General features: G+C 41.8%; 1 protein-coding gene, 1 long non-coding RNA gene and 1 other non-coding gene across 8 annotated transcripts; 1 reads left to right on the top strand and 2 right to left on the bottom strand.

The window, feature by feature from the left end:
- Window positions 1-152: 152 nt before the first annotated feature.
- SDF2 (stromal cell derived factor 2) lies at window positions 153-12,281 on the top strand. Its single transcript, XM_036269625.1, has 3 exons — window positions 153-401; window positions 6,910-7,106; window positions 11,612-12,281. Exons 1-3 carry the CDS (start codon window positions 251-253, stop codon window positions 11,897-11,899), a joined length of 636 nt encoding a protein of 211 aa, XP_036125518.1. The 5' UTR covers window positions 153-250; the 3' UTR covers window positions 11,900-12,281.
- Window positions 969-1,075, bottom strand: LOC118635208. Its single transcript, XR_004960531.1, has one exon. It is a non-coding gene; the product is annotated as a U6 spliceosomal RNA (small nuclear RNA).
- On the bottom strand, window positions 6,883-16,338 carry LOC118634826. 6 transcript variants are annotated; one of them, XR_004960410.1, is made up of 5 exons: window positions 16,296-16,311; window positions 15,025-15,090; window positions 13,122-13,215; window positions 7,090-7,243; window positions 6,883-6,942 (listed from the first exon to the last, which is right to left on the bottom strand). It is a non-coding gene; the product is annotated as an uncharacterized LOC118634826 (long non-coding RNA). The 6 variants fall into 6 exon arrangements; XR_004960413.1 differs by lacking the exon at window positions 13,122-13,215 and having other exon boundaries at window positions 16,296-16,330; XR_004960409.1 differs by lacking the exon at window positions 16,296-16,311 and having other exon boundaries at window positions 15,025-15,214.
- Between the last annotated feature and the right edge of the window lie 4,499 nt (window positions 16,339-20,837).

Genomic DNA, 20,837 nt, shown 5'->3' with positions numbered 1-20,837 from the left:
CGGGAAGGAGCGAAAACTGGCAGAAGCGGTTCAAGAAGGCAGCTTTCAGAACAGATCCCCCGGAACAGAGCGAGCGGATGGGAAGCAATCAGGCCTAGCTGGTTCCCCCAGGCCGCTCTAGCCAAAGGAACTATAAAGATCAAACTAGGGCTTCTTCATTTCCTCCTCTCTCTGGTTCCTCTTGTAGCTTCCGTTTCCGGGGAGGGGCCGAGTTTCCTTCGCAGATTAGGGGCACCGCGGCACAGCCGGGATGGCTGTGCTATCGTTACTGTTTTTCGGGGGTTTGTGGAGTGCTGTGGGGACGTCCAATCTGGCTGTCGTGACATGCGGTTCAGTGGTAAAGCTACTCAATACGCGCCACAACGTGCGACTGCACTCACACGACGTGCGCTATGGGTCAGGTACTGCTATCCCGGTTCGGGTGAGCTAAGAAGGCCCGGTAGGCTCCGAGGGGGCGGGGCCTGGAGCAAGTCTGAGGGGTATGGTGTGGGAAGGTTAGCCCCCGCTCCCCTCTCTTAGCCCTCCCCACACCATTGTCTGTGTCCATGGGCTATGTATATATATTCTTTAGCTAATCCCTTCACCTTCCTTTACGCAGTACCCCCCACCCGCCTTCCCTCTGACATTTGTCAGTCTGTTCCATGTATCCATGCCTCTGGTTCTGTTTTGTCGGTCAGTTTATTTGGTTTGTTAGATTCCACATATTAGTGAGAACAACTGGTACTTGTTTTTCTGACTGGTTTATTTCACTTAACATAGCTATCTCCAGGTCCTTTGCTGTTGCAAAGGGTAAGAGAGCCTTCTTTTTTTTTTTTTTTTTTTTAACAGCCGTGTAGTAGTCCATTGTGTACAAGTACCACAGTTTTTTTATCCACTCATGTGAATCAAGTGATGGGCACTTGGCTATTGTAAATAACACTGCAATGAACATAGGGTTGCATGTATTCTTTATTTTTTTTCTTTTCCTCAAAAAAATGGAACGCTTCACAAACGTGTATGTTATCCTTGTGCAGGGGCCATGCTAATCTTCTCTGTGTAGTTCCAATTTTAGTATATGTGCTGCTAAAGTGAGCATGCATGTATTCTTTCTGATTGGTGTTTTGTTGGGATTCTTAGGATATATGCCCAGAACTGGGGTCTCTGTGTCAAAAGGTATGCCCTGGCCAGTTTGGCTCAGCAGTTAGAGCGTCGGCCCGCGGTCCGGAGAGTCCCAGGTTCGGTTCCCACTAAGGGCACGTACTTCGGTTGCAGTTTGTCCCCGGCCCTGGTTGGTTGTGAGGGTGGCAGCCACTCGATGTGTCCCTTTCACATTGATGTTTCTCTCTGTCTTCCTCTCTCTCCCTCCCACTCTATCTGAACAAAAAAATGGAAAAATGTCCTCGGGTGAGGATAAAAAAAAAAAAAGGTTTTTTGTTTTTTTTTTAATCCTCACCCGAGAGCATTTATTTATTTTTTTGTTCAGATAGAGTGGGAGGGAGAGAGAGGAAGAGAGAGAGAAACAGGAACATAAAAGGGACACATCGAGTGGCTGCCACCCACACAACCCAACCAGCGCTGGGGACAAACTGCAACAGAGGCACGTGCCCTTAGCGGGAACCGAACTTGGGTCTCTCCGGACCGCGGGCCGACGCTCTAACTGCTGAGCCAAACCGGCCAGGGTGGTAGTTCTATTTTTTTTTTAAATATGTTTTTATTGATTTTTTAGAGAGAAAGGAAGGGGGGGAGAGAGGGAAATACTGATGTGAGAGACACCCATCGGCTGCCTCCTGCATGCCCCTACTGGGGATGGAGCCCACAACCTGGGTATGTGCCCTGACCAAGAATGGAACCAGGACCTTTCAGTCCATGGGATGACCCTTAAGCCACTGAGCCAATACCACCAGGTGGTAGTTCCATTTTTAACTTTTTGAGAAAACTCCATACTCACAGTGGCTGCACCAATCTGCATTCCCACCAGCAGTGTACCGGGGTTCCCTTTTGTACACATCCTCGGCAGCACTTGTTGTTTGTTGATTTATTGATAGTAGCCATTCTGACAGGTGTGAGGTGATACCTCATTGTTGTAATGCATCTCAATTGTAATATCGGCTTCATTCTAATGAGCTACATTCCAGGTATATACATTACCTATATGCTCTTTTAGACTTATAATATCCCTATGAGGTAGAGATTATTATCATTCCTCATTTTACAGATGAGGAAACAGGCTCAGAAATAAATCGTGCTCAAAGCTTTGCAGCTAGTGAATGACAGAGACAGAGTTCGATCCAAATCTGTTCAGGTTCAAAGCCTGCTTTCACCTACTCCGGGCTGGCCCTACTCAAGTGTGGGAGAGAGATACATGTAGAAAAATTATAGTAAGTGCTGTATCGCTGAGGTTTTGAACTCCAGAAGCTCACTCTTTGTGACCCTGTGTTCTAGCTTTTACTCATAGTAACACTTGTTCTGGAATTGGAGAGGACACTTTTGAGAGTTTTCTATTGCATGAAATTAAAATGTGTAGTTTGTGTGTTTATTTTCAATTCAGTAATTATTTATGGGCTTGTTCAGTATAGATTAATGAGCTCCTACTGTGTGCCTATTATTGTTCTTGATACAGGAGATATGGTGGTCAGTCAGCAAGTTACAAGAAAACAAAAACAGACTAAAAGAGAAAAAAGTTAGTGAACTAGTGAGAAGAGAGCCATTTAAGACGACTGCTAGATTTCTATCTTGGATGACTGATGCTGCTAATAGCTAAGCGAGGAAAAAGTCTTCTCAGATGCAGGCTAGTATGTGGTTTATGATTCTCAAAACCTGTTTGACCAGTTACACTTGGAAAGGAACTGAACTGTCATTGTTGGGATGTCTTAATAATTCTAGCAACCATTCAGTGAACACCTGCTATGTGTCCAGTTTATTACTTTTAAATATGATCTAGTTTCCTACTTTGGGTCAACTAAATCAGAGTCCTGTCAGCAGGAATCTAAACGTTTAAAAAACTCTTCAGGTGCTCCTGATGGTTGGCCAGATTTGAGAACCAGGTTCCATCTAGAGCTCAGAAGAGAGATCTGTGCTAAGCCTGAGATACAGAGTTAAGTATAGACGGTCTTCAAGTTAAAATTTTTCGACTTAACTATGGTGTGAAAGCAGTAGGCATTCAGTAGAAACCAGCTAGGCTAAACTCTGATATCTGGTAGGTTAGGTATTAAATGCATTTTGACTTATGATTTTTTCTTTCTTGAATTTTTGTGTTGTTTTTTTTTATCCTTACCCGAGGACATCTTTTTCCACTTTTTGTTCAGATAGAGTAGGAATGAATGAGAGAGAGAGAGAGAGAGAGAGAGAGAGAAAGAAAGAAAGAAAGAAACATCGACGTGAAAGGGACACATTGAGTGGCTGCCACCCACACGACCAACCAGGGCCGGGGACAAACCGCAACCAAGGTACATGCCCTTAGTAGGAACCGAACCCGGGTCTCTCTGGACCACAGGCTGACGCTCCAACTGCTGAGCCAGACCGGCCAGGGCTGATTTATGATATTTTGAACTTAGGATGGGTTTATTAGGACATAACCCTGTCATAAGTTGAGAAGCATCTATTCAACATCATTGTAGAGGTGGTAGTTAAAGATGTGGGTAGAGTAAATGAGATTGCCCAGGATGAACTGTGGTTCTCAATGTGGTATCAATTTGAATCACCTGAAAAAGTTGTTGAAGGACTTATAAATGCTTTTGTCCTGACCCCCAACAAGTATGTAAGAAATGGATAAGGACCAGGGATAGAACTCTGGGTAATCCCAAGGTTTAAGGATGGGAGAGGAAGTGGAGGGTTTAATAGAAAGTGAAGAAGTAGGAGACAGAAAGTGTAGATCACGATTTAGTGAAACATGGCAGTAAGGACCAAGAAAACTGTACAGCAATAACCAGAAGTAAGGAGGAATGTGTGTGTATGTGTGTGTGTAAAGATGTAAAAAACCATGAGCTGAGTGGAAGAAGCAATAGAGAGAAGCTGTTAGTTTAGCTACAGACATTCCCCACATAACTGTGGAACAAGATATAATGTGTTAAGTGGTAAAAGGGAAGTGTCATTAAAAGGCTGTGGTCAGGCAGTTCCAAGGGACTGAAGGCAAAAGTAGGAGGAATAGGCAAGAGTACCTGAAGAAAGTTCTGGGAAATATGAAGTGCCTTTAAAGAATTGTGTGTGATTGAGGCCTAGGGAAGAGAATATCCCTGGCCTTGATATGCTAGAGTAGCCTATTTGGGGGAGATTTGACAGACAATAAAGTTTTGTGCGAGGCCATGTGGTAGAATGTTTAAGAATGTGAGTTCTAGCCTGGCTGGAGTGGCTAAATAGTTGAATGTTGCCCCATGCACCAAGAGGTCACCGGTTTGATTCCTGGTCAAGGCACATGCCCAGATTATGGGCCCAATCCCCATTGGGGGGGGGCATCCAGGAGGTGGCCAATTGATGTTCTCTCTCATCGATGTTTCTATCTCTCCCTCTCCCTTCCTCTCTCTCTAAAATCAATAAAGAAAAATTATTAAATGGAATCATAGAATAGGTACAAGAAAGAAAGAAAGAAAGAAAGAAAGAAAGAAAGAAAGAAAGAAAGAAAGAAAGAAAGAAAGAAAGAAAAGAATGTGAGTTCTAGAATTACAGCTTCTATATTCGAACCCCAGCACTGTCTCTTGGAGTTGTGTGACTGGGCATATTATTCAGTCTTTCTAACATTCCAGTGTAAAATAGGGATAACGATAATGAGAAAACTTAACCTCAGAGTAGATGCATGCATCAAATAAGAATATTCTATCATGCCCTGGCCGATTTGGCTCAACGGTTAGAGTGTTGGCCTGTGGTCCAGAGAGACCCGGGTTCGGTTCCCACTAAGGGCATGTACCTTGGTTGCAGTTTGTCCCTGGCCCTGGTTGGGTTGTGCAGGTGGCAGCCACTCAATGTGTACCTTTCACATCGATGTTTCTCTCTCTCTCTCTCCCTCTCTCTCCCTCCCGCTCTATCAGAACAAAAAATGAAAAAATGTCCTCGGGTGAGGATAAAAAATAAAAGAATATTCAATCAAAAGTCTTGGGTTAGTATCTGACATCTACTAAGTGCTCAGTACACATTAGCTAGCTGGCAAATACTAGGTGTGTTTTCTTTTTTAAGCATGTAGCTATATATTTAACCTAGTACCTTTTTTTTTTCTTTTTTCTTATCCTCACCCGAGGACATTTTTTGTTCAGATAGAGTGGGAGGGAGAGAGAGAGAGAAACATCGACATGAAAGGGACACATCGAGTGGTTGCCACCCACACGACCCAACCAGGGCCGGGGACAAACTGCAACCGAGGTATGTGCCCTTAGCGGGAACCGAACCCGGGTCTCTCTGGACTGCAGGCATAAGTTCCAACCACTGAGCCAAACCGGCCAGGGCAACCCAGTACCTTTTAACCTTTAGAATTATACCACTTTGGGCTGTATTAACCAACTTGAGATCACTTACAAAAACTCAGGAGCTGTGTTTGGATTAAAGTTGACATAAAAAACTGGTCTCTTCCCAGCCTGTGTGGCTCAGTGGTTGAGCGTCATCCCATGGACTAAGAGGTCCTGGTTCAATTCCCAGTCAGGGCACATGCCCAAGTTACAGGCTTGATCCCCAGTAGGGGGCATGCAGGAGGCAGCCAATCAATGTTTTTATCTCCCTAAAAAAAATCAATAAAAAACAAAACTTGTCTCTCTCTTTTTTTTTTAATCCTCACTCCAGGATATTTTTCCATTCATTGTCAAATAGAGGAGAAGAGGGGAGGGAGGGAGAGAGAGACAGAGACAGAGGGACATTGATGTGAGAGTCACATCTGATTGGTTGCCTCCTGCACGACCTGACCAGGGCCGGGGATCGAACTGCAACTTGAAGTACAGGCCTTGACCAGAATTGAACTTGTCACTCTTCTCCCTAAGCCAATGCTCTAACTGCTGAGCCAAACTGGCCAGGGCTCTTTTTTTTTTAATCCTCACACAAGGATATGTTTTTATTGATTTTAGAGAGAGAGAGGGGGAGAAACATCGATATGAGAAAGAAACATTGATCGGTTGATTCCCATACTCACTCTGTCCAGGGATTGAACCTGCAACCTAGGTATGTGCCCTGACCGGGAATTGAACCCACAACATTTTGGTGTGCAGGGTGATGTTCCAACCAACTGAGCCACCAGACAGGGCAAAACGGATTTCATTAATTTTTTTTTTTTCCATCTTCACCTGAGGACTTTTTTTTTTTTTCTATTTATTTTCAGATAGAGTGGGAGGGAAGGAGAGAGAGAAACATTGATGGAAGAGAGACACATCAACTGGTTGCCTCCTGCATGACCCCCACCAGGGCCAGGGACGCACAGCAACTGAGGTACGTGCCCTTGACCAGAATCCAACATGCGACTCATTGGTCCACGGGCTGACACTCTAACCACTGAACCAAACTGGCCAGGGCAAAACTGGTCTCATTTTAATTGTGAAATATGATAAAATTTTTGTTTGTTTGTACTAGATAGTTAACATTAAATAATATTACAAACATGTTAAAATTCTATTAGACACTTGGTATATACTAGGGGCTATCCAGGCTGGTATATATAGGTAAATGCTGCTGTGCTTCAAAAAAACCACATAAGTTCATTTATTTAGTGCCCTTTAATGCAAATTATTGGAATTTTCTGATATGGTACACTCTTAAATATAGTTTACCACACATAACTAATACTATATAAATACATTTGGTAATTTTCATATATATTGGTGTTGTAGAAGAAAAAAATATTTCCAAGCATAGGGTTTCCTCCCCATCCCTCCACGCCTGTTTTATGACATGGGCCATATTATTGGCCATAGGAAAGAGAAGGGTACAGTTGAACTCACCTTTTCTTTCTTTGGACTGCAGGTAGCGGGCAGCAGTCAGTGACAGGTGTAACGTCTGTGGATGACAGCAATAGTTACTGGAGGATACGGGGGAAGACCTCCACAGTGTGTGAGAGGGGAACACCCATCAGATGTGGCCAGCCCATTCGGCTTACACATGTCAACACTGGCCGAAACCTCCATAGTCACCACTTTACTTCACCTCTCTCTGGAAACCAGGTGAGGTGGCATCCTGTGGGTTGTCACTGCTTTGTGCTTTACTCAGTTGAGTTGTTTGGTTGATATCTTGGTTCTTAGTTCTTTCTTTTCCAGGTGTAGATGTTCTCTTGTGTGCAGACCTAGAGAATTGGCTTTGTCTGAAAGAAATTGTTTCTGATCAAAATGGAGACTTTACTTCTAGATCAAATCAAGAAATGAGGAGGAGCCCTGGCCAGTTTGGCTCAGTGGTTGAACATCAGCCTACAGACCAGAGAGTCCCGGGTTCAGTTCCCGCTAGGGGCACGTACCACCAAAAAAAAAAAAGAAAGAAAGAAAAAAAAGAAATGAGGAGGAAAGACAGAATAGGTATATGTTAGCATATTACAAATTATCTTGATAAGTCTTAAAAAAATCTAAGGTTTCCCAAACTTGCAATAAAAATTATTGTTATTGTAATGATGCCAACTGATCACATTAGGAAAATGAATTAGGTATTGTGCCATTTTTATTTTTAATCCTCAGCTGGGGATATTTTTCTATTGATTTTTAGATAGAGTAGAAGAGAGGGAGGAAAGGGGAGAGACAGACAGACAGACAGACATTGATGTGAAAGAGACATCGATTGGTTGCCTCTCACACGACCCCAGCCGGGGCTAGGTATCGAATCTGCAACCCAGGTATGTGCCTTTGACTGGGAATTGAATCCAAGACCCTTCAGTATTGTGCCTTTTTTTAAGCCTTGTGCTTTTGGGGGATGTGGGACCCCTTAATAACTGCTTCCTTCCTACCCCCACTCTGTACATAATTTTCTCTATTAACATCTTAACATTGGTATAGATTTGCTACAGTTAATTGGTAATATTGATACACTGCTATCAACAAAAGTCCATAGGTTATTCCACTAACCTTTTTCTGTTCTAGGATCCCATCCAGGATACCACATTACATTTAGTTGCCATGTTTCCTTAAGCTCCTCTTGGCTGTGATAGTTCTTGGATTCTTCTTGTTTTTGATGACCTTGACAGTTTTGAGGAGTGCTGGATAGGTATATTATAGGGTGCTCCTCTATTGGAATTTGCTTGATGTTTTTCTTATAATTAGACCGAATTTATAAAGGTTTTTGGGAGAAAGCTCACAGGTAAAAGTGCCATTTTCATCATATCATAACAAGAATAGATACTCTTGATATGATTTATAACTGTTGATACTGATCACCAGGTTGAATTAGTGTTTGTGAGGATTCTCCTGTAAAATTACTCCTCATTTTCCTCCTTTCCATGGTATACTCTAGAAAGAAGTCACTTTGGACAGCCTATACTTAAGAATAGGAAGTTAAGCTTCTCTCTCTCTTTTTTTTAAACTGTTAAGTTTGCCAGCTGGTGTGGATTGAGTGTCATCCCATGGACTGAGAGGTCCTATTCAATTTCTGGTCAGGGCACATGTCAGGGTTGTGGGCTCTATGACCAGTAGGGGGCGTGCAGGTGGCAGCCGAGTGATGTTCCTCTCACATGGATGTTTCTATCTCCTCTCCAAAGAAATCAATAAAAGCATATATTAAAAAACTTTTTTTTAACTACAGAAAGTTTATTTAGAAAGTCATAGAGGCAGAAGAAGTGAGCTGTAGAAGAAATGGGTTCAGGAAACAAATTACAGAGGCCAAAGAAGGGCCCTTGGAGCTTAGGAGAAAGAAAGGTAAGGTGTCTGGGGTGGGGAAGAAGAGAGGGGAGGGGAAAGGCACAGGCATGCTCCCTGGAAGGAGAGTGCCTATACTTCTCCTCCTTTAGGGTGGAGTAGCTATATGATTTATTTGGAATTCTTCTGTATGGAAGACTTGTCCCTTTTTATTTATTTAATCCTTTATTTCTATCAGTATGGACTCATTGGTATTTATTTTATACTTTGAGTTATAATCCAGTACCACTTCTTTTTAAAATTTTTTTTTCTTTATTGATTTTAGAGAGAGAGAGAAGGGAGAGGGAGAGAGAGAACATCAATTGGCCCCCCTTCCTGCATGCCCCACACTGGGGATTTGGCCCACAACTTGGGCAGATACCCTGACTGGGAATTGAAGTGGCAACCTCTTGGTGCATGGGTCGATGCTCAACCACTGAGCCACACCAGCCGGGCTCCAGTATCACTGTCTTTCTTTTGTTGCTCAAATTGTTTTGTTGTTCCAAGTTGTCCCAGCTGTGGCTGTTTGGAGCTTTCAGTTGTATCCCTTGTCCATTTGACCTACTCCTATCAGTGTGCATGTGTGTGGGTGTGTTTTTACACTTTCTTTTTTTAATCCTCACTGGAGGTTATTTTTCTATTTATCTTCGTATAGAGTGGGAGGGAGAGAGATAAGGAGAGAGAGGGAGGGACACATCAACTGGTTGCCACCCACACAACTCTGACCAAGGCCGGGGACGAACTGCAACCAAAGTATGTGCCCTTGGCTAGAATCCAACCCATGACTCACTGGTCTGTGGGCCAACACTCTACTGCTGAGCCAAACCTGCCAGGGCTGTTTTTATACTTTCTTACTTTCTGGCACTAAAAGGTATTCCAGGCTCATCTTGTGTATTTCTTGCCCCAGTCCTAGAATCAACCAATTCTCTTAGGACCCCTGCTTCCTGTTATTGGAGAATGGTATTAGAAACTGAGATCTGGGCCCGACATGAGCTTGTGGCTACTGGGGTGTTTCTTTTTTTTTTCTTTTCCTTTATTGATTTGAGAGAGAGAGGAAGGGAGAGGGAGAGATAGAAACATCAAACAAAGAGAACATCAATTGGCCGCCTCCTGCATGACCCCCACTGGGGACTGGGCCCACAACCTGGGCATGTGCTCTGACCAAGAATCGAACCAGTGACCTCTTAGTCCATGGGTCGATGCTCAACCACTGAGCCACACTGGCCGGGCTGGAGTGTTTCTTTTAGGCCATCTCACCTAACAGAGCAAAGAAATATATATGTGTAAACATATATACACATACCTATAAATGTTTATATTGTAACCATCTACATGTATGTTAAGTTAAACATGAGTTTTTAGTGATGTCTCCAACTCTAATCCATTACCACATAGATCATTCTAGCCTTCTCCTTTTGCATATTTGTAAATTTCCACGGGGCAATACCTGGCTCCACTATCTCTGTTCACTTACTTGTTCAATTCTAGTATACACGTATAGTAGCAGAATTGTTAATTAGGTGCAGTTCCTTTTGCCTTTAGTCTTAGACTGTTTCAAAATGAGTGCTTTTTATCATTTTAAATTATATAGCTATTAGTGTGTATTTAATTGATATGTTTCTGAATTAGTCAGTAACTTTTATTGTAATAGTAATTGAATATTTGGCCCCAAGGGTAATGGGATTAGGAGTAGAAGACAGAATCTGCTATAATTTGCTCAATTAATATTTCTTATTTAGCCCAGCCAGTGTTGCTCAGTGGTTGAGCATTGACCCATGCATCAGGAGGTCACCAGTTCGATCCTGGTCAGAGCACTTGCCCAGGTTGTGGGCCAAATCCCCAGTGGGGAGCGTGCAGGAGGCGGCCAATTTATATTCTCTCTCATCAATGTTTCTCTCTCTCTCTCTCTTCCTCTCTCTAAAATCAATAAAGAAAAAAAGATTTCTTATTTCTCATAATTATTCTGTAAGGTCATATTGTTATTTTATAAAAGAGAAAATGAAGGCTTGAAGGAGTTACATAGGAATAAATAGAGCTGAGATTCAGTGTCTGCTTGTCTCCAGCTTGTTTCTTTTTTTAATTTTTTTTCCCTATATTGATTTTAGAGAGAGAGGGAGAGGGAGAAAGAGATAGAAACATCAATGAGAGAACATCGACTGGCCACCTCCTGCATGCCCCCCAATGGGGATTTGGCCCACAACCTGGGCATGTGCCATGACCAGGAATTGAACCAGCGCTCTCTTGGTGCGTGGGTCGACACCCAACCACTGAGTCACACTGGCTGGGCTCCAGCTTGTTTCTTACCAAATCACTTAAAATCTAGTTAAGGGAATAAGGCAGGAATATTTAAAGTCAAATAATAAGAGTTATTAAGGCCTGGCCCGTGTGGCTCACTGGTTGTGCATCGACCCATTCACCACGAGGTTGCCGGTTTGATTCCCGGTCAGGGCACATGCCCAGGTTGTGGGCCCGATCACCAGTGGGGAGCATGCAGGAGGCAGCCAGTCAATGTTCTCTCTCATCGATGCTTCTGTCTCTCTCTCCCTCTCTAAAAATTAATAAAGGAAAAAAAAAGAGTTATCAAGTATTTTAAGACTATAATAGAAAATATAAGGCAAATAAAGGATTACTTGCAAAATTAGTGTTTGGGCCATAATCTTATGGCAACCAATTTTGTGTCCTTTGTGACCTCTGATCATTTTTTCAGGTTAAATTATTTACTTAATTTTAAACAACCCTGGAAAGCCTCCCATGTTTCACTTTGGGTAGCCTTATTTTTTTTCCCATTACCTTACCTCCCTTTTCCAAGACTATGTGCCAGCCATGCTAATGTTGCTACCATTTGTGTCTTCCAGGAAGTGAGTGCATTTGGTGAGGAAGGTGAAGGCGATTATCTGGATGACTGGACAGTGCTCTGTAATGGGCCCTACTGGGTGAGGGATGGTGAGGTGCGGTTCAAGCATTCTTCTACCGACGTTCTGCTCTCTGTCACAGGAGAACAATATGGTCGACCCATCAGTGGGCAAAAAGAGGTGCATGGCATGGCTCAGCCAAGCCAGAACAACTACTGGAAAGCAATGGAAGGCATCTTCATGAAACCCAGTGAGTTGTTGAAGGCAGAAGCCCACCATGCAGAGCTCTGAGTCTGGAGGCTGTGAGCCACTGTCACCACACAGGGTTCATAGACATCTGCTGCTGCTTCACCCTGGGATCCCTGTCACAGGTTCCTTGGGCATTGGCCATATCACCACTGAGATGAAGATGGACAAGAGAAAACAATGACTGTTTTTGGAGGTTTCAGCCCTTCACAGTTGAGATGGTTGTTCTTCCAGACTTGAGTCCGTTCTTTCTGAGTACAGGACTTGGTGAAGGAGCAAGAGCTTTTTATTCATACTGATAAAACAGAAACTGAGGGAGACATCCCTCCTAGCTGGGACATTTTTATTCTTCAAAAGCTTGGCATCATAGTTGTTAATGTGTGTTTTTTTCCCTGCTTTCTTTCTCCAAAATAATAAAAAAGAATTTCATTATTAGTCACTATTGTCATTTATTAGGTGTGCAATTTCATGATCTGATTAATCCTTGAGTCCTGAGAGTCATTGTTATCACTCTTTTGAAATGCTAGGAACCTTTGGTGTGGGCCCTTTTAAGAGCCTTACTTGCATCCAAATTTTTTCTCTTTCTACTTTGACTTCTCCTTTAGCATTTCATCTTTATTAGATTTTTCACTAATTATGGCTAAAGACTCTCAAAAATACAGCTTAATAAGTAGCCAATGCAATGTTTTACTCTGGCTCTGTTACTGCAGTTGTGAAATAGATGTAGTAGTAAAAAGAGGGACCTACATTTATTCACTGTCTGCTAAATACTTAGCACCATGTTGCAGATCTTAACTCATTTAATCTTTACAGATAGAGGGTAGATGTTAGTTTTACCAATGCAGACCAGAAAAGAGGAGTAACTCCCAAATTTTTAAAGCTAGTAAATAATTTGAGGATGGGAATCCAGCAATATCTGGCACATGCTCTTTTTATTACACTATAATTATGTTTAGCTCTTGGTAGATAACTACTCTTTTGGGGACAAATGTAGGGATATCTGCCTGGCCGGTGTGGCTCAGTGGTTGAGCACTGACCCATGCACCAAGAGGTCGCTGGTTTGATTCCTGGTCTGGGCACATGCCCAGGTTGTGGGCCCAATCCCCAGTGGGGGGCATGCAGGAGGTGCCCAATCAGTGTTCTCGCTCATCGATGTTTCTCTCTCTCTCTCCTTTCCTTTCTCTCTAAAATCAATAAAGAAAAAAAAATTAAAACAAAAATGTCTTTCTCTGAAAAGGTGGGTAGAAAACTTTTGTCCTCTGCTTACCTCATTTTTTTCTATTCCTCTGCTCGTCAATTCCAGAAAGTATGCTCCTATGTCCTTCAAGTGTCCAGTGGTGAACAGGGGTTTCTGCCATCTGCTGGAATTTCGGCGAATAGCAGGCCTTTTTATTTTTAGAAACTTACAGATTTTTTTTTTCCTGTTTGCTTTAGGGAGTTAAGGTAGAAAACATTTGGAGGTACAGGTATCCCCTGCTTTCCAAAAGTTACTGTTATACACTAGTTCCCTTTTACAAAAGACCTATGTTATTATGTGATGACTCTCATCAAAGCAAATATCCTCTTCAATTTCTTTAGGTTAGTGAAAATAGGTACTAATGAGAACTTTGGGAAAGCTGGGGATATTTTACACCATTTCAGCTTATGAAAGGATTCGTAGGTACATTCTACTTTCAGATAGCTGGGGAAACGTATCAGGTCTGTGCTAAACAGCCTTATAAAACAAAGACTTAGTAAGCTGAGACCATAAGCTAGTTGAGTTTCATCTATGCCCTCTCCCCTCTGTTCCAATTCAGTTGCATTGATCCCTTGGGAGCTTTCTAGGAAGTAGATAAATGATAAAATCAACATTTCAGGCTATCGAGATAGTGGGGAGTAGGATGGTAACAGTTTGGGAAGAAAGAAGAAATGAAATATTAAAAATCAGCTGAGTATCCAGGAAACAGATGAAAAAATGCTCAACATCTCTAATCAGAGAGATGCAAATTAGAACAACTATAAGGTATCACCTCACACCTGCCAGAATGGCAGCCATCAACAAATCCTCAAACAAGTACTGGTGAGGATGTGGAGAAAAGGGTACTCTAGCACACTGCTGGTGGGAATGCAGACTGGTACTGCTACTATAGACAACAATACGGTATTTCCTCCAAACATTAAAAATGGAACTGCCATTTGACCCAGTGGTCCCACTTCTTGGAATATATCCTAAGAAGCCTGAAACACCAATCAGGAAGAATATATGTACCCCTATGTTCATAGCAGTGCTATTTAAATAGCTAAGATCTGGAAACAGCCCCAAGGGCCCATCAGTAGATGAGTAAAAGCTGTAGTACCTATACACAATGGAATACTATGCAGCTGAAGAAGGAAAGATCTCTTACCCTTCGAGATGACATGGAGGGACCTGGAGAGTATTATGCTAAATGAAATAGGCCAGTCAGAGAAAGACAAGTACTGCAAGATCTCATTTATGGAACATAATGAACAAAATAAGCTGTCGACCAAAAGAGATCCAGAGTCACAGAAGTAGGGAACAGACTAACAAACCTCAAAGGGATGGGGAGTAGGAAAGGTGGGAAGAGATAAACCAAAGAACTTACACGCATATGTGCACAACCAAAGGACACAGACATTAGGTTGGGGAAAGCAGGAAGGAGGGGGTCAATGGGGGAAAAAAGGAGGACATCTGTAATACTTTCAACAATTAAGAAAAAAAAAGGAAACAGATTGGACAAGATGAATGAGTAGGGAGCTGTGTTGCCAAGTTTCTCTCCTTGGCTTGGACAAAGTTACAGTGAGTTGTTAGGCCTTCCCTGAAGGTTCACAGACAACATAATCCTGATGGGAGGTTGCAGATTACAAGGAGGATGGCAGAACTAGAGATGAGTAGGAACTATAAAGAAACAGTAGTTGGCGGGGGGGTGGTGGGGGGTGGGGGGGGTGTGTGTGTGTGAGTGGTGGAGCCCTGGGGAATATGTGAAATTAGTGATGAGAAGACTAGATTATGAAGGAAACCAGTTGGAGGGGTAAAAGCAACTTTGGGTAACCCAGGTGAAAGTTGAAATGGTGCTTTATCTGAAGGAATGGAAGAGAGTCTCTGTGTAAAATATTTTAGGATGTTTAGGAGATGAGGATGTGAGAGCAAAGGTAGTATATGAAGTACTTACCTTGAAATCCTCAGAATTTGTACTGCATCATCGTAATGGAGTTGGAAGGGAACTTTTTCCAATTCCCTCATTTCACAGAGAAGAAAACAGGCAAAATAAAGTTGATCAGAATCCTCCATGTTATGTAATTGCTTCCCAAGTAAACTGTTGTTAAAGGGCAAGAACACTATCCTCTATGTCTGTGGTGTCCAACACCCCCGCCCCCCCAACACACACACGCCCAAGTTGCACTATGTACAATAGACATTGAAAACTTAAGCCCTGGCTGGTGTGCCTCAGTTGGTTGGGCGTCCTCCCTGGAACCAAAATGTTGCTGGTTGGATTCCAGGCCGGCTGGATCCCAGGTAGGGGGCATGCAAGAGGCAGTTGAAGTTATGTTTCTCTCCCTTCATCTCTCTTTTTTTAGAAAATATCCTCACCCGAGGATATTTTTCCATTTATCTTCAGAGTGCTGGGGACACACACACACACACACACACACACACACACACACACATAGATTGGCTGCCTCCCGCACAACCCCGACCGGGCCCGGACAGAACCACAACCGAGGTACATGCCTTTGACTGAAATTGAACCCGTGACTCTTTGGTTCTGGGCCAACACTCCAACTGCTGAGCCAAACCGGCCAGGGCTTTCCTTTCATCTCTCTAAAAATCAATTTAAAAATCCTTAAAAAAGAAAACTCCAATGAAGGGTTCAGAATGGTGCTGCTCACACAGTAGGTCAATACATATTAACTGACTAGAACAGTATTCAAACAGTGAGTGAATTAAAAACCAATTCCTTTGAGGCCTTATAATTAATTACCTCTTGGTTTTCTCAAAGATATGCAGACAAGGCCCTTAAGTAAAATAGAAGAGCTACTTCGTATGACTCAGAGGTGTAACTGCTGCAGTATTCTTGGTCCAGACCCTAAGTGGGTAAGGCGACTCTATAACTACCCCAGGAAAGTGCTTTAAAAGTGAACTCTCGGGAAAAAAAGGCGGTGGAGTGAATGGAAGCTACACAGACCGTCTCCTAGGACCAAACTGGAATTACAACTAAAACAGACAAATCAATAGGAAAAAGCAACAGAAAAGCAGCTTGTGAGGACCATATAACCAGGGACACTGACTAGATCCTGGTAGGATTGCGAAGGCGCGAGACGGGGGCTGGAAGCCCACTGGTTGGCAGCGGCCTTAGCTGTGAACAGCGCCCTCGGGTTACACTCCCAAGCAGCTCCACAGCGCAGAACCGGAACAGAGGCTAAAATAGCCACAGCCACTCACCTTGGGCTCGGGCAGAGGGAGGGCAGACTGGACTGGAACTGTGTGAGGACATTCGGGATTTACAGGGCACTCAGAGCTTTTGCTGAGTTGCAGCCATGCAGGACGGCGGCGCCATATTGCTCCTTCCCAGGACTCTGGGGAGAGGCAGCAGCCCCTCCCTCGGAGATTCAACCCCACCCTGTGGGCCACTGAAATGAAAATTGAGGCTCATTAACAACCAGCATCTGCCCCACCCTCGGGAAATCCCCTTATGCTGAGCATCTGAGGGAGTTTTTCAATCAACTGACAACCTAAAACTCTTCAAGTAACCTGGACTGCTAGCCTCCAGGCAAAAAGCTAGAGGATAACAGTACCATTCCTGAGTGAGCAACTTTAACCAGGAAAGTAAGACTTGACAGTGGTGTTTAATGTGGGTCCTCCCTCGTTCATCTAAACCCAGGAGAGAGAGCCACAAACAGCAGAACACCAATACCCACAGGGAAAACTTGGCAGGCTCCAAAGCCCACTGTGAGAGCCAAAATGGTGAAACACAGAAACAAAAGCCAAATGAAAGAACAAGAGACCTCCACTGAAGATGATATCAATGTGGAGCAGTTAGGCATGTTAACAGCTAGAATTCAGAGCCATGATCTTGAGGAAGTTCAACAGCATGAGTAAGGACATAGAGATGCTGAAAATAAACCAATTAGAAATTAAAAACCACCAGGAAGAGATCAAGAGTGATATATCACAAATAAAGAACACATTGAAAGGTCTAAAGAACAGAGTACAGGAAGCTGAGGATCAGATCAGCGAAGTAGAAGACAGGGTAGGAAAAATCAACCAATCAGAAAACAAAAAGGAAAAAACAATTAAAAAACAGGAAGACAGCTTAAGAGAACTGTGGGACAACTGGAAACATAATAATATTTGCATCATAGGAGTCCCCGAAGAAGAAGAAAATGAGCAAGGGTTAGAGAATATATTCAAAAAAATAGTGACAGAAAACTTCCCTAATTTGGTGAAGGAAGAAGGCATTCAAGTTCAAGAAGCACAGAGAGCCCCAAGTAAGAAGAACCCAAACAGGCCCACACCAAGACACATAGTAATTGAAATGCCAAAAATTAAAGACAAAGAGAGAATCCTAAAAGCAGCAAGACAAAGAATCCTAAAAGCAGCAAGAGATAAGCAACAGGATACCTACAAAGGAAACCCCAAAGGGCTCTCAGCTGACTTCTCACAAGAAACACTATAGGCCAGAAGGGAATGGCATGAAGTAATCAAGGTCATGAAAAACAAGGATCTGAATCCAAGACTACTCTACCCAGCAAGGCTGTCATTCAAAATAGAAGGTCAAATAAAGAGCTTCCCAGACAAAAAAAAAAAGGCTAAGGGAATACATTAGCACCAAACCAGCACAAGAAATGTTAAAAGGACTGCTGTAATTAGTAGAAGAAATAGGAAGAAAAATATAACCAAACTAAACAAAAATGGCAATAAATAAGTACATATCAATAATCACTTTAAATGTAAATGGACTGAATCCTCCAATAAAAAGACACAGAGTAGCTAACTGGATAAGAAAGCATGACTCATCTATATGTTGCTTCAAGAGACCCACCTCACAACAAAAGACTCACATAGGTTGAAAGTGAAGGGATGGAAAAAAATTTTCCAAGCAAATGGAAAGCAAAAAAAAGCTGGGGTAGCAATACTCATATCTGATAAAATAGATTTCAAAATGAAGACCATAACTAGAGACAAAGAAGGCCACTACATAATATTGAAAGGATCTTTCCAACAGGAAGATATAACCTTGATAAACATATATGCATCCAATATAAGAGCACCAAAATATATTAAAAATCTTTTGGAGGACTTCAAAGGAGAAATTGACAGCAATACAATCATAGCAGGGGACTTCAACACCCCGTTGACACCACTGGATAGATCCTCTAGACAAAAAATTAGCAAGGAAACAGAGACTCTAAATGAAGCACTAGACCAAATGGATTTAATAGATATCTACAGAGAATTACACCCCAAAACTACAGAATTCACATTCTTCTCAAGTGCACATGGGACATTCTCAAAGATAGACCACATGATAGGACAGAAACTAAATCTCTACAAGTTCAAGAACACTGAAATCATATCAAGCATCTTCTCAGATCACAATGGCATGAAATTAGAAATCAATTGCAACAAAAACATGCAAAGACATTTGAACACATGGAGGCTAAATAGCATGGTATTAAACAATGAATGGGTTACCAAGGAGATCAAGGAAAAAATTAAAAACTTCCTGGAAACCAATACAAATGAACACACAACAACACAAATCTGTGGGATGCAGCAAAAGCAGTTCTGAGTGGGAAGTTCATACCACTACAGGCCTACCTCAAGAAACAAGAAAAAGTTCTAATTGACTGTCTAACCTCACAACTTAAAGAATTAGAAAGCAAACAAAAAGAAAACCCCAGAGCAAGTAGAAGGAAGGAAATAGTAAAGAGCAAAGCAGAAATAAATGACATAGAGAACAAAAAAAATAAAATAAAATTCAAAGGATCAATGAAACAAAGAGCTGGTTTTTTGAAAAGATAAAAAAGATTGATGGACCCTTAGCTAGACTCACCAAGAAACAAAGAGAGAGAACCCAAATGCACAAAATCGGAAATGAAAGAGAAGTAACACTGACACCACAGAAATACAAAAGATCGTTAACAGCTACTATGAACAATTATATGGCAACAATCTAAGCAAAATGGACAAATTTCTAGAAACACACAGTCTCCCAAAACTGGACCGGGAGAGATAGAAAACTTGAACAGACCAATAACAACTAAGGAAATTGAAGAGGTAATCAAGACTCTCCCAGCAAACAAAAGCCCAGGCCCAGATGGCTTCACGGGGAAGTTTTACCGAACATTCAAAAAAGAACTAACACCCATTCTCCTCAAACTATTTCAAAAAATTCAAGAAGAAGGAAGATTTCCAAACTCATTTTATGAGGCCAGCATAATTCTAATTCCAAAACCAGAAAAAGACACTACAAAGAAAGAAAACTACAGGCCAATATCCCTGATGAACATAGATGCCAAAATTCTGAACAAAATACTAGCAAATCGGATCCAGCAATACATCCAAAAAATTATTCCAAGTGGGATTCATCCCAGGGATGCAAGGCTAATACAATATTCGCAAATCAATAAATGTGATACACCACATAAACAAAATGAAGAATAGAAACCACATGATCATATCAATAGATGCTGAAAAAGCATTTGACAAAATCCAGCATCCATTTCTGATAAAAACACTCAGCAATGTGGGAATAGAGGGATCATATCTCGACATAATAAAGGCCATATATGAAAGACCTACAGCCAACATCATACTCAATGGGTAGAAACTAAAAACATTTCCCTTAAGAACAGGAACAAGACAGGGATGTCCACTTTCACCATTCTTATTAACATTGTATTGGAATCTTAGCCACAGCAATCAGACATGAAGAAAAAATAAAAGGGATCCAAACTGGACAGGAGGAAGTGAAACTGTCATTATTTGCAGATGACATGATATTATACATAAAAAACCCTAAAGACTCCATCAAAAATCTACTAGACTTCATAAATGAATTTGGCAAAGTAGCAGGATACAAAATTAATGTCAAGAAATCGACGGCATTCTTATACACCAATGATGAACTCACAGAAAGAGAAACTGAAAGAACAATCCCATTTACCATCGCGGCAAAAAAATTAAGATACCTAGGAATAAACTTAACCAAAGAAGTAAAGGACCTATTTGCAGAAAACTACAGGACATTGAAAAAAGAAATAGAGGAAGATGTAAAAAAGTGGAAGCACATACCTTGTTCATGGATTGGAAGAATTAACATCATTAAAATGTCCATATTACCCAAAGCAATCTATAGATTCAATGCAATCCCCATCAAAATACCAACGACATATTTCACAGAACTAGAACAAATACTTCAAAAGTTCATATGGAACCAAAAAAGACCCCGAATAGACACAGCAATTTTGAAAAAGAAGGACAAAGTAGGCGGGATCACAATACCAGATATCAGGTTATACTACAAAGTGACTGTCATCAAAACAGCCTGGTACTGGCACAAGAACAGGCATATAGACCAGTGGAACAGAATAGAGAACCCAGAAATGGACCCAAGGAAATATGCTAAATTAATATTTGACAAAGGTGGCAAGAGCATACAGTGGAGTAAAGACACCCTCTTTAATAAATGGTGTTGGGAAAATTGGACAGCTACATGCAAAAAATTGAAACTAGACCATCAACTTACACTATACACAAAAATAAACTCAAAATGGATAAAAGACTTAAATGTGACCTGTGAATCCATAAAAATTCTAGAAGATAAAGTAGGCAACAAAATTTCGGACAGCATACGCAGCAGAATTTTCACTGATACATCACCTAAGGCAACAGAAACAAAGGAAAAAGTGAACACATGGGACTACATCAAACTAAAAAGCTTCTGCACAGCAAAAGAAACAACCATCAAAATGGAAAGGC

Source organism: Molossus molossus, unplaced genomic scaffold (assembly GCF_014108415.1).
Source record: "Molossus molossus isolate mMolMol1 unplaced genomic scaffold, mMolMol1.p scaffold_m16_p_19, whole genome shotgun sequence".
In the NCBI taxonomy this organism is placed as follows: domain Eukaryota; kingdom Metazoa; phylum Chordata; class Mammalia; order Chiroptera; family Molossidae; genus Molossus; species Molossus molossus.
Note: the sequence above shows the minus strand (reverse complement) of the source record. Positions and strands in the feature narration are given on the sequence as shown.